The sequence below is a fragment of the Ziziphus jujuba genome, chromosome 3, assembly GCF_031755915.1.
Source record: "Ziziphus jujuba cultivar Dongzao chromosome 3, ASM3175591v1".
Lineage (NCBI taxonomy): Eukaryota > Viridiplantae > Streptophyta > Magnoliopsida > Rosales > Rhamnaceae > Ziziphus > Ziziphus jujuba.
Window position 1 is genome coordinate 23184383 of NC_083381.1, and position 13338 is coordinate 23197720.

Sequence of the window (13338 nt, forward strand, 5' to 3'; positions counted from 1 at the left end):
GGATTGCAAAGTATATAAGATTGGTATAAGAAAAGTAGTGGGTAAAGAAAAAGCTTTTGCCAAGTCATAAGCACTTGCAAAGAAGATTTGAAGCTTTGAATCTATAAGTCAATTTCACACCAAAAACAAAAAATATATATAAAAACAAACGCAACCAGGCAGTTTAGGCCCATGTTGTGATTAGATCCACACTATTCAATTAAGGCAGGCTCATGCATGAGCATGACTTTAGCAAATTTTATAATTCTCAATTTATTCTTAATTTTCCATCTTCGTACTTTTATTGTATGCTTTGTATTTTGCCATTAAAGATACAAAGTGGAGATCAATTGTCTTACGTCTTATGAAAGCAGATTTGTAGTAGCACGTGAAATACAACTCCTATTGGATTTTATAATCAAAGTTAATCAGATTTTGTTCAACATTATTTGCCCTTTTGTTTTTTTTCATGTTGCTAGTTATTTACAATAGAGAGAGCATAGTTTTAGAACATATTAACGACTTAAATGGGAATTAATGATTTAATACAAATCTAAGTTACTTTAATGAAAGTGAAATTAATGCAAAATCTTATTTAATTCCAAAGGTAAATTTAAATACTTATTAGAGGGCTCTTAACAAACCTCTTAAATATTTTGTTATTGTCTTTCATTTAAAGTTTCATGATTATATATAAATTGCATAATTGCACATATAATTTTGTTATGAACACACTTATAAATTGTTTTTTTTTTTTTGCGTGTTTATAAGTGAATTTGGTATTGAATTCTTGACATTTTACATGACTTGAAGCTTGAAAATCGACCATTGAAAATTGAGCAACATTGTCTATATAGATTGGAAAAATTACTTATATCTAACATTAATTAGAACATCTTTCTGAAGGATTTCGGAATCTTAAAAATCACTTACTTTTATAGATCCAACTTGGCTGAAATAAAAAAAGAGTAAAAGCTAAAAATCTTACCAAATATATTAAAGGAAAAAAAAAAAATCCTCAAAAAGAAACTAGCAAAGCGGACTTGGCCTGAATTCGGATTAGAGACTATGAACAAACACGTACAACGTACTACACGCAAGAGAAACCAGTGGAAGTGGATGGCACGCTCGGTAAATGAGTCAAAGTCTACGGCCTTTTACCCAGTCTTGATTGGATCGCAAACTCTTTTATTTTTATTTATTTAATTTACTAAAAAAAAATTGGTTTTTTCAATTTGCGTGTGCGTCTCACTCACAAAATATTCCAGCTTTGATTTTGATTTTGGATTTTTTTTTTTGGTAGCTTTTAAAAAAATTGACCCATTAAAGACCCAACGACTACGCCTTTCTCTCTCTACTCTCTCTCTCTCTCTCTTATTCTCTCTGTGTCTGTCTTTCTCGTGGAGTTGAAGACCAACCAACCCAGAGAGAAGGGAGCTTTCAGAACCCCTTTTGCTGTAGTTGTTATTATTAGCTCTCTCTGTCTCTCTTTCCAATAACAAAATAATGGGGTTCTTCTCTTTCCTCGGAAGGGTTCTCTTTGCTTCCCTTTTCATCCTCTCCGCTTGGCAAGCGTAAGCTCTCTTTTTTTTCTTTCTCTATCTCTCTCTGTCTTTCTTTCAGATCTGCTTGATTAGGGTTTGTTTCTTGATTTTGTCTATTTATTATTTCTTCGATCTACTTAATTGACTTCTCGTATTGGGTTGCTGATTTCTATGTGTGTGTGTGTGTGTGTGTGCTTGTTTGTGTTTTTTTTTTTTTTTTCTAATTATATATATATATATATATATATATATATATATATATATATGGATATAGAGTTGGATATTTTTAAGTATGTTGCTTGATCATATATGCAATGGCGTGGTTCTTTTTTAATTTTTGTTTCTGGGTTTGTTTTGTTTCTGTGGAAAAGCAAAGATGTAATGTGTAAAGTGTCAAATTTATATGAGATTCTGTTGGAATGACTGGCTTGTGACTAGAGAGAGAGTATTTGATATGAAAGTTGAAAGTTGGATGTTGGAATTTTTACAACTTGAATGAGATCTATTTTAAGGGTCTTAAGGTAGGTATGGCTGAGTTTTCAATTCTCTCAGTGAGGAAGTTATTGAACTCTAACTTCGTCCGATATGTTGGAAGTAGATTAATGAAAGTCCATTCTTATGGGTATTTGATCCTTAACTTTTAACACTTTAAAGGTTCTTAAATAATTTGTTAAAAGGTGTAATAGAATTACCCTCTTCAGTTCACTAAACAATTTTGTTCAACTCAAATCAAATTATGTATGACACAAAGAGCATCAAGGTTTATAAGCTTGAGAAGTTTTTATTTATTTATTTTTATTTTATATAGAGTGATTTAATTTGAATGGAGACATGGAAGGTAAATTGGGTGTTAATGGTGTGAAATATTACGAATGTATATTTGGTATTTAGTTGGGTTGGTAGTATTTTGTTAGGTTTGGATCAAATTATTTCCATCTAAAAGTAATGGCAATAATTTAAAGAGATAATCTTAGTTTGGAAAGTATTGGCTATTATACCTTTTTCTCGGATTGTATGTACACTTAACAGCTTTCTAGCACTGATAATTCCACCAAACTTGTAACATTATTGCTGTATTTGATAGGTATCCTCCTATATCATTTACATGATAAGAAATACTTTTTATCATTATAGACATTGTATGAGAACCCAATGTGTAATGTGTCTTTTATCATTATGTCTTAAAATTAACTAGCAGTGGCTTAACATCTCTTGGTTGGTAGCCTATTATCATATCTATGCTCAATTCATGATAAAAGTTTGCAGAAAATTGTTTCAATAGATGTTAGGTAACACAGGGCTTTTATTTAGAGGAGGTAACAGAATGGCCATATAGCATACGGCATAATGTGTTATTCTCGACTAGCAATTTGTAATACATCTTTTGACTAGCAATGGCTCAGCATCTCTTGGTTGGTAGCGTATTAGTATGGCTATGCTTGAGTCATGGGAAAAGGTTAGGTAATACAGGGCTATTTTTTTTATACGACATAACAGAGGGCCATAAAGCCTCTGCATAATGTGTTATTCTTAAAGAAAATGCATGATTCGGTGTAGCTGATTGCTTGGACTATGATGCTGTATCACTAGGATATTGTAGCACTCTATTTGTGAAGCTAATGCAGCATTTTACCTTTGTATTGACAAGGCTTCTATATATTGTTTAGGTTCAATGAATTTGGTGTTGATGGAGGGCCTGCTGCAAAGGAGTTGGTTCCGAAATTTAATATTTTCAAGAAAAATCTTTCTTCCAAGCTGGGGTTTGCATTACCAGATATTGATGTAAGAAACTTTTACTTATCCCTTTTTACTTGCTAGCATCTTGTCTTACCGATCCCAATGTGGTCTTACTTATGATGTGGAAATAATATATACAGGCTAGACAATTAGTGGCAACTATTATATCTGCAAAAGCGATTGGAGGCATCCTATTTGTATTTGGAAGCTCCCTTGGAGCTTATATCCTGGTGAGGATTTCATTTCCGTATTGCTTAGTTTGAAATGGTAACTATAATAATGGCTTATGAAATACTGTCGTTTTTTTCTGGTGTAGCTTCTTCTCTTGGCGATTACCACTCCGGTTCTGTATGACTTCTACAACTACAGTCCTGAAAAGTTCCAATTCAGTGTACTTTTGAGTGACTTCTTGCAGGTTCGTGTAAATATGTACTTGTTCTGTTGTTATTTATCTCATTTGAAAGCTTTAGTTTATTGAGTTAGCCATTTATTTATTTATTTATTTTGGCAGAACTTGGCGCTTTTTGGTGCACTACTTTTCTTTATCGGGATGAAGAACTCAATTCCTAAGAGGCAAATCAAGAAGAAGGCACCCAAAGCCAAGGCGGTCTAGATATGTGAAAGAAAGCAATAGTTGGTTAAAATGTTTCCAAAGGGGTTCAACTTTTAGGGTGTCAAGTAGCCGTCCATGGCCAGCCGAACTTTATTTGTGGCCTAAGCGAGAAAAGGAAAAATAGGCCTTTGAATTTAGTCTTTTTATATAAATAATATTGATTAATGTAATGTTTACAATATATTTTTGTTTAAATTGATTTTTTAGTTTTGCTTTGAACACAATGAGAATGTTTGGTCTGAGGCCTTGAACAAGAGCTTCGGTTTCTCGTATGGTTTTTTCTTTTCTTTTTTTTTTCAGAAGAATATCGATTATAATTCTTTTTTTTTTTTTTTAAATAAAAGGATGTCAATAATTATTTTATTAATTATAGTTTATATTTTCATACAAATAAATGAATAATGTAATATTTTAAATATTAAATAGAAGAAATTAAATTAGTTCTAGAAATTAAATCTATGAAACTCAATAAAACATTAGAAAATAATAATGACCGAGTTAAATTCTACACCCTATTTTTTTTTTTTTTAAATAGTGTCATCAAACTTTAATAATTATGTAACCATATTTTTTTTATTAAAAATAGAAAAAGAAAATTGTACTTGGAAAAAGGGAAAAAAATTGGTTAATAAGAGAGCGATCCCAAAGTCCACAAAACTGTTCAAAATAGAATCCGTTTGTGCAAATTTCCACCCGTTGATACAAATTTCCAAGACGAACATATAAACAGAGAAAGACAGACAGAGAAAGACATATGTATAGACGAGAGAGAAGAGAATAAAAATAAGAGCAAGCGATTTTGGAGCTCTGCAACTTCTTCCATTGCCATGGTAAGAAACAAGAAGCTTCCTTTTTCTCAGTCTCACTGTGCAAATTCAGTCTGAATCACTAATAAGCTTCTTTTGCTAATTGCCCAGGATTACCTAAAATCCGTGGTACCTTCTCAACTCGTCTCGGAGAGAGGCTCCAATCTAATCGTCATCAACCCAGGTACTGCAATCTCTTTACCAAACCCATCAAAGATTTATTTGAACAGACACAAAACCCACCTAGGAATTCCAAAGTTGGCTTGCTTAATTTGGTTCTTTCATTGTACCCAGGTTCCACAAATATCAGAATTGGCCTTGCTTCCCAAGATGCCCCTTTTAATATTCCTCACTGCATTGCTCGGTATACCAACCAAGTGCCCAAGAAGAATGTACAAGATCAGGTTTGTTGTACTTCAATAAAGATTTTAATACTCTATTTTACTCTGAGATGGTCGTGATAATTGGTTTTCTAATGTAATTTACTTGCTTTTTTTCTGGCTTTTTCAGATGCTCAATTCGCAGGTTACAACTGCACAGCATGTGGAGAGAGAAAAGGCGTATGATGTTGTAAGTTAATGCATATTGGTATATTTAATCTTTGTCTTTTTTTTTTTTTTATCCGTTATTACTTCTTTCAATTGAATGTGGGTCTTTTGATTTTGAAGATTGCATCGCTTTTGAAGATTCCGTTTCTGGATGAAGAGGTCGCTAACAATTCCTTCCCACGCAAGGTGTGAGAATGGGTTAATAACTGAACGTATATTAAATATGGTTTAGTTAATTTGATCAATATAACGTGTTCCCCATTTGTGCTCCTCATGATTACTTTCCATTTTGTATAATAATTGTTTTTTTTTTTTTCCTTTTTTTTTTAAACTATTGGATCTTACAGTTGTTCTTTCTTTTCTTTTCTAGAACTTTTAAAAAAATGAGAATCCAATAATGGAAAAAAGAAAAGAAAATATAATAAAAATACTAGCAAAAAAGTTTGCAATGGTTCAGTTCTTAAAATTATTGAAATTGTTCGTGCAGATGGGACGTGTTGATGGATATAATCCACCAAATACCAGGAAGGATGCAGCATTTAATTGGACAGATGTATATGAGAAGAACATGAATTCAACTTCAGTGTCAGGTAACGGGCAAAATCTTTATATTTTGTATGCTTCATGCACTTTTAACTTCTTTTTTTTTTTTTTTTTTTTTTTTTCTCCCACCTTTGGCCACTTAGCTGAACGTTTTACATCAGGGAGTAAAAAGGAAAAATGGATATATTTTATTTATGCATTAACCTAAGAATTTTATTTATAATGAAATCATTTTTTTGCCCGCTTTTAACTGATCAATATATATTTATGAAAAATCCAAAATGATGACTATGTATTTTATCACCGTAATAGCTAGTTTTTAGCTTTGCTTCAGAAGCTAAGGCATTATTAGTATGTCTACCCTTGATATTCATCAGAATTTGGATACTGAGGTTGAATTTTAGTTTTTTTTCTGTTTAATGGATGCTTAGCATGGAATTGGATGGTGCAGACAGTGGTGGGACTTATAAGAGCAAGCCTGATCAGGCTGTTAACCCTGTTTTACTTTGTTTAGTGATCCACCAAGTAACCTATCAGAAACTTTGCTGTAGTTATTTTTCCGAGTGAACCCCCAATCCACATATTGCATATGATAGTTATCTTATTCATGCCCAATTGAATTAGTTTGGTTGGCCATATAGCATTTAATTTGATGTGTTCCCTTCTAGAAGCCACATAATCTGAGCTCAGTTTACATTTTCTTAAATTAGTAAATCGGTTTTGCAGAAAATTTAATGGACAAAGGCATGACTAATGAGCCCTTGGACGGCCAACATGAAGGTTCCGAACCTAAGGAGCTTCCTTCAAATGAACATAAGTTCAAAGCCTTCATTTGCGGAGAAGAAGCACTAAAAATATCCCCCACAGAACCATATTGCTTACATCGTCCTATACGCAGAGGTCACTTAAATATTTCAGAACATTATTCCATGCAGCAGGTACAGTCAAGACAATTATTTGCTTTCTACCATACTTCTAAACTAAAGATTATAATTAACATCTAATGTGAGCATGACAGCATCGTCAGCTCTGCAGGATTTATGCATTGTACATAATATGTGTGTGTGTGGACTGTCTAGTTTTCATGTTTCTTAATTTTGACATATACTCCCAGGTATTTGAGGATTTGCATACCATTTGGGACTGGATTTTGATAGAGAAACTGCATATCCCTCTGGCTGAAAGAAACATGTATTCTGCTATTCTTGTTGTGCCAGAAACATTTGACAACCGAGGTAGTTGATGTTAATTATTTCCTATAGTTCTTTCGATGGATATATCTTATTCTCTTCATTCTGCTGTTTTTATCATGCCAACTGAGGTGACTGTGATTATAATGTTCTAGCTGTAGTGTTTAATGATAGAAGTGGGAGAAAAAAAAAAAAAGTGCTCTTGATATGAATGGGGTATTATTTTTAGTCTTGCGCATTAACATCTAAAGTGTTTTTGTTCTTTTTGTGAATACAATTATTTGCTTTTGCGTATTTATTATTTTAAAATAGGAGCAAAATTTAAAATGTTTTCCTATATTTATGACAAAAAAAGGTTCATGTATTCTGTTAATAGATATACAATTTTATCATTTTAGGGTGTGGCTTAATGCTTTGAGGACCTTAATATCATGTTTCTCTGGTCTTTATCCATTTCAATGTTCTTGTATTCCATTTATGAAGTCTTCTTTCATCAATCTGACAAGAAAAGCTGACTGGGTCACTGGAAAGCTATTGTAATTTCTATTTCATAATTTGTTTAAAGCAGAAATAAAAGAGCTGTTATCTATTGTGCTGAGAGACCTGCGCTTTAGCTCAGCGGTGGTACATCAGGTGGGAAAATTTATTTCATGATTTGCATAAACTGTTATATTATGCTTCACCTTATATATTTTGATTGGATTACAACATACTTTTGATAAGTATTGATTGATATACAACATATGCTGTTGTTATTAGATATCTTGTTAAATAATATATCAGGACCTTTTAGTAGAGTTTTTATAGATTAAAACATAAGGTTATGTGGCTGTATAATTAGCTTTGTTTAATGAATAAATTTTTGTTGGATGTGGTTATAGCTTGGTTTGTTTTGAGTATTAATGAATTTATAACATTTCCTGTATGCTTTATAACACAGATAAAAATTTGGTACATTACACTTATATTTGGTATACATATAACACAGATACACTGCAAGGCTGCATTTTTCAGTTAAAATCAAAGTATTCTAAGAATGTTCCTTTGAGAGAGCTTGTTTTGCCTAGGAACTTCTGTGGGATGTATTGTAATTATGGATAATATTAATTAGGTACAAGTTTGTCTTCTGATTTTTCCCTTTATACGATGGTCTTACTCGAATTGGATCATGCAGGAAGGCCTAGCTGCAGTTTTTGGTAATGGGTTGTCCACAGCATGTGTTGTAAATATGGGTGGTCAGGTGACATCAGTTATTTGCATCGAGGTAACCACCATTGCTGTAGTGCCTAATTTGTCTTACTCTGTTTCCGGATTAATATGGTTCAAACAATGTTTGGATCTTTTCATTTTACATTTGAAATAGAAAATGAAGAAGTTCAAGTTTTGTTACTCACCTTGGATTTTTTTTTTTTTTTTTTTTTTAATGAATATCTATTTTTTAACATGAAAAGATAAAGATTTTCCTCCTAGAACAAGTAATATTTTCTGGCATTGTTTGAAGTAATAAATACCTTCAAAACCATCACTATGGTTTTGCATTATTTCTTTCCTTGAAACACCATTGCTAGATTTATCACACAGCCATTAGTACCACCAAAACAATTCGAAAGTCCATCACCATCTCGATATTGTCCATTAGCACCATCAGCACGAACACTAACTGTATGTCACCGTTATGTATATGTTCTCTAATGTGCATTTTTTTGTTTCCTCTGATACTATATGTTATCAGAATTTATCTCTTCTATATTGTCCCCAGTCCCACCACTGTTGTGACATCTGTTATAGTGTTTTAGTATAACATTTGTTACTGTAACGAAACATGTATTTCCACTTGTGGCAAAGAGAGAGAGAGAGAGAGAGAGAGAGAGAGAGAGATGGGGGGGAAAAAAAAAAGGAGATAACTAAAGTTGTGTATTTGTAGCATCACTTGGATGGTGACCAAAATTTGATGTTGGGTGTTTCTTCTTTTAATGACCAATTTCTTGTACCTTTTGCTGTTCAGGATGGAGTGGCCTTACCTACGACTGGGAAGACTTTACCTTTTGGGGGAGAGGTTAGTACTGCAATTGAACTCATTGTAAATTCTGAATTAGCAGTGAGAACTCATTGTAAATTCTGAATTAGCAGTGAGAACGCAAAGACAATGCATATCGTACTTGTTTTTTTAGTTGTCTTCATCCATGTTAACTCTATGCATATGTTATTTACTTGTTTCTTAGCTGTCTTTATCCACCTTAGTTATGAGGTTCTCTTGTTGACACACTGTTTTATGTTGTTGATTTTGTAAATTTGTTTGCCGACAGTCTTTTCTTCATGGAGTAAATGTTGTGTGCATTTTCAGGATATAGCAAGATGCCTTCTTTGGACTCAGAGGCACCACCAGACATGGCCACAAATTCGTACAGATGTTTTGTCAAAGCCTATAGATCTTTTGATGCTTAACAGACTTAAAGAGTCCTATTGTGCGATAAAAGTGAGATCATTCTTTCTTGGAGCTGATTGTGCTTCATCTTTTCAGATTTAGCTGTCTTGAGTAAAGTTTAGCTACATGTTAAGTGCAGTACAGGGCTAAAAAATGAATTAAAAAAAGTGGTTTTCTATGTGTATCCTAGATTTGTTTGAGTTATCGGATCTTTATCATGTTGTCACCAGGTTATTTGGATTTTTGTAGAGTATTGTAGAATTGTTTAACATTTAAGCATAATGAACTTGTTCCTCATGCTTCTCTGGGTTTACTTTCCTAATTCATTAAGTTTTCTGTGGCAGGAAGGGGAACTGGATTCTCTTGCTGTAGTTCATTCTTATGAAGATGGCATGCCAGCTGGCTCTCATAAGACAAGGCTAACTGCACTTAATGTGTGTTACTTGTTACGAAGTACTCTTACCTCATTAAACTTTTCTAGGCAGAACATTAATCCTTACTCCTTCTACTACATTAAACAGGTACCTCCAATGGGTTTGTTCTACCCAACGCTTTTGGTTCCAGATGTGTATCCTCCACCACCCCGCTTTTGGTTAGTATTGTCCCTCACATTTATGCTTGTATCATGAAAATAGTTGTAAGAATTATTCATAATATATATTGGTTTACTTCACCTAGGTTTAATGACTATGAGGATATGCTAGAAGAGACATGGCATATGGAATTCCCTAGAAGATCTGAGTTCTCAGATGGCTTATTTCCCAATGTCAATGTTGGATTAGCAATGTGGGATAGCTACCCAGTTTTTGCAACTAAGCCAAAGAAAGAAGAGAAGGTTGGCCTTGCAGAAGCTATCACTGGTAGCATTCTTTCAACAGGTAGGTTTGTGCAGATTTCTTCTGCTTTATTATTTATATTTGACTCTTTAAAAATACCATTGGCTGCTTTGATGACAGGACGTATAGACCTCCAAAGAAAGTTGTTTTGTAGCATACAGCTGGTGAGTTTTGGAAACATGGAATAATGTGAGTTTCAATATTTTAATTTAATAACTCTTGTTGAGTGGAAGGAGTAATATAGTTTGATGCTGTAGATTGGTGGAGTGGCCTTGACAAATGGTCTTGTTTCAGCAGTGGAGGAGAGGTTTGTTTTCCTCTTGCTTTTTACTAAACAATGTTCGTTGTCCAACTTCCTATTGTGTATATGAGCTGTTCCTTTGAGCTATAAAGTTTACAAGTATTGCGCGTGGAGTTCCATGTAAAGTATATATTTAGGAGTGAGCAAGATCTGGCTTGGAGTATTGCTAGACTGGATGTACTATCTTATATCTACTCTGAAAAGCTTGTCACTAGCTTGCTGGATCCTTTAGAACACTCTTTCTCTAGTCTCTTGTAATCTTGACGAATTTTCCACATAAATTTTAGTCTTGTGTGCACTTTATGTGAAATCTCATACTTCTTTGGGGCTCTTATAACATTCACTGAGGAGCAAAGTTGTCTGTTGGGTTTTAATATGCCTTAAGTGATCAGGAAAGAAAATTTTAAAAGATTTTCTTATTGCAGGGTCTTACATGCAATTCCTTCGAATGAAGCCATTGATACTGTTGAGGTTAGTAAACTTTCAGTTTTTTTATCAAATATGTTTAATAATGAATCTTTTTGTCAAGCTATGCATTGAATTTTGGTGTTCTTTGTATACATCATAATTTTTCCAAGACCAACCAATCAGTTACAATAAGATGGTAATGAGAGAAAACTGACGACTTCTGTAGAATTCCTAATTTCCCATTGTTTTCGTCATGAAATTCAGTCTGCTATGGTTGCACGTCTTACCTTGTCTACTATTTCTTGTCCTGTTCTTTTACCCTCACCCAATGCATCTGACATGATATGTGTTAAATAGGTTTTACAATCAAGGACGAATCCAACTCTTGTTCCCTGGAAGGGTGGAGCAGTAAGTCGAGCGCTATACGCCATTTTTTGTCTTCCATTATTTCTTGTGATTGGCTAGTTGGTGGTTCACTATGTATGTTGATGAAACCTTCTGCACATGTCTCACTTATTCTACTTGAACATTCTAATTCTCCTTGCCTTATATATATTGTTCATGACAGATTCTCGGAATTCTTGATTTTGGTCGGGATGCTTGGATACACAGGGAGGACTGGATTCGCAATGGAATTCACATTGGAAGTGGCAGAAAGTACAAGGACTCTTATTTTCTTCAAGCACAGGCAATGTGTTACATTAATTCATAAAACTGTGACAGTCTCCCCATATGCTTCACTACGTATTATGCATAACCAGAACCAAAGGTGATACCATCAACTTCCCACGATAATAATTTGTTATAATATATTCTCAATGTTTCAAACTAGTGATTATAGTTGATTCTATAAGCATTAGAAAGCTATTTATAAACACTTATATTCCATGAACATGTTGTTTACTGGTTTTACATTTGCCTATTTTCAGGTGTAATGGCAAGCCCATGCTTGGGTTGGAGTTTATTGTTTTCTTTCTTCTTCTTTATTTCTTTTCCCTTTCTTTTGTACAGCTTTCAACAACACGGTCCTAAAATTTTCATATTGCTAGGAGTCAAATTCTCACAGCACGGCTTATCTAATTTTGGGAAAATACGATAGAAGTTACGAATGTAATTTGGTAGTTGTATTCTTTTGTAGCTTTCTTTCTGTGTAAAATTTATTTCATTCCCTAACTTATTACTGTGACTAGTAAGGCCTTATTCAGATGCCATTTTATCTTTGTAATGAAGCTTTTAAGGATTTTTCAAGCCTATTTATAACCAAACAAAGGTCAAATTCCATTCTACTTAAATTGGCTGAGAAAATTTTGATTGATCCCACATCGAAAAAGAGAAAGCAGGAAGAACATCAAAGAAGCATACAAATAGAGGAGGTTGTGCAGTTCATCAATTTAAAAGGGTCGGCTGGCTAAATGTGCCACGCTCACCCTCGCATTGGTGAGTGCTGTATGGCTATCAAGATATATGGCCGACATAATTTGTGGAACCCCTTTTAGGGTTGGCTCGCTTTTGGCCGACCCTCCAATTATCGAAATAAGAATAATAATGAATACGAAAATATAATTGAAAAATTATCAAAATACCCACGAAACATTATGATAATATTTATTTATTTATTTTATATTTAATTAATTAATTAATTATTTATTTATTATTAGTTTTTGGCTGGTTCCCCCCAAAAAAAAGCAATATCACCATAATATTATATGTGGTCACTCCAAATATTCATTTACAACATATATATATATATATGTATATATAGTATGTACTATATCAATTGGAATAATTTTAAGCCTATAATACTTTTGAAACTTACCCCATTCATAACAATTATTCTCTTTTTTTTATTCTTCTTGTTAATTTCTCTATATAAACAAAAGACTTAACCTTTTATTTTGGCTATTAAAAAACTTAGGCCATGTTTAGTTTAGTACATAGAAAGATTATTCAGAATAGAAATAATTATTCATAAAAATTAAATAAGGAAAAAGAAATAGTTATTTTATTGACATGATTGGTTATTATATTGAATTTTTTTCTTTCCAAAAATATTAAATGACATAAAAATTAATTATTTATTAAATTAATAACTATTTCTTAAACTAGGAGAATATGTATTTTTATGGAATAAATAATTTTAAAATTGAAATATACTAAAAAAAAGAATAGTGAATTGTATTCTTATGGCAAATATATATTTGAACAAAAATAGCTATTTATGGGGATAAAAACGAAGAAAAAATATTAATAATTCCTATTTATATGTTTGGTAAGAATATTAAATTAGATTCAAATTTTAGCCTTTGATAAATATTTTTAAAAAATCAAATATGGTCAAAATTAATATTAAAAGTAAACTTTTATATTTATTGATTTATTTTGACTATATAATGAACTATTTAAATTAA

General features: G+C 32.6%; 2 protein-coding genes and 1 non-coding gene across 4 annotated transcripts; all 3 read left to right on the plus strand.

Annotated features, from left to right (window-relative positions):
- The first annotated feature begins 1306 nt into the window (after window positions 1-1306).
- Window positions 1307-4145, plus strand: LOC125423385 (uncharacterized). The gene is made up of 5 exons (XM_048477253.2): window positions 1307-1553; window positions 3191-3305; window positions 3401-3490; window positions 3577-3675; window positions 3772-4145. Exons 1-5 carry the CDS (start codon window positions 1486-1488, stop codon window positions 3871-3873), a joined length of 474 nt encoding a protein of 157 aa, XP_048333210.2. The 5' UTR covers window positions 1307-1485; the 3' UTR covers window positions 3874-4145.
- Window positions 4146-4489: 344 nt separating this feature from the next.
- LOC125418205 (actin-related protein 9) lies at window positions 4490-12455 on the plus strand. Of its 2 annotated transcripts, XM_048477227.2 has the most exons (21): window positions 4495-4703; window positions 4791-4863; window positions 4974-5083; window positions 5190-5249; window positions 5348-5413; window positions 5715-5817; window positions 6497-6708; window positions 6885-7005; window positions 7529-7593; window positions 8135-8224; window positions 8966-9016; window positions 9305-9436; window positions 9730-9819; window positions 9907-9977; window positions 10064-10263; window positions 10342-10385; window positions 10479-10528; window positions 10948-10993; window positions 11288-11338; window positions 11499-11699; window positions 11860-12455. In XM_048477227.2, exons 1-20 carry the CDS (start codon window positions 4701-4703, stop codon window positions 11640-11642), a joined length of 1782 nt encoding a protein of 593 aa, XP_048333184.2. In that variant the 5' UTR covers window positions 4495-4700; the 3' UTR covers window positions 11643-11699; window positions 11860-12455. The 2 variants fall into 2 exon arrangements, with proteins under 2 accessions (XP_048333185.2, XP_048333184.2); XM_048477228.2 differs by lacking the exon at window positions 11860-12455 and having other exon boundaries at window positions 4490-4703; window positions 11288-11410; window positions 11499-11639.
- Window positions 12323-12454, plus strand: LOC125423649 (U11 spliceosomal RNA). Its single transcript, XR_007242358.2, has one exon. It is a non-coding gene; the product is annotated as a U11 spliceosomal RNA (small nuclear RNA).
- Window positions 12456-13338: the final 883 nt, after the last annotated feature.

Excerpts from the sequence above, each read along its gene's own strand:
- LOC125423385 (XM_048477253.2), top strand. The coding sequence starts at position 1,486 with ATGGGGTTCTTCTCTTTCCTCGGAAGGGTTCTCTTTGCTTCCCTTTTC. Across the intron at positions 1,554-3,190 it reads ATCCTCTCCGCTTGGCAAGC|GTTCAATGAATTTGGTGTTG; the intron begins GTAAGCTCTCTT and ends TATATTGTTTAG. Across the intron at positions 3,306-3,400 it reads TTGCATTACCAGATATTGAT|GCTAGACAATTAGTGGCAAC; the intron begins GTAAGAAACTTT and ends TAATATATACAG.
- LOC125418205 (XM_048477227.2), top strand. Across the intron at positions 5,818-6,496 it reads GAATTCAACTTCAGTGTCAG|AAAATTTAATGGACAAAGGC; the intron begins GTAACGGGCAAA and ends TCGGTTTTGCAG. Across the intron at positions 10,264-10,341 it reads TGGTAGCATTCTTTCAACAG|GACGTATAGACCTCCAAAGA; the intron begins GTAGGTTTGTGC and ends CTTTGATGACAG.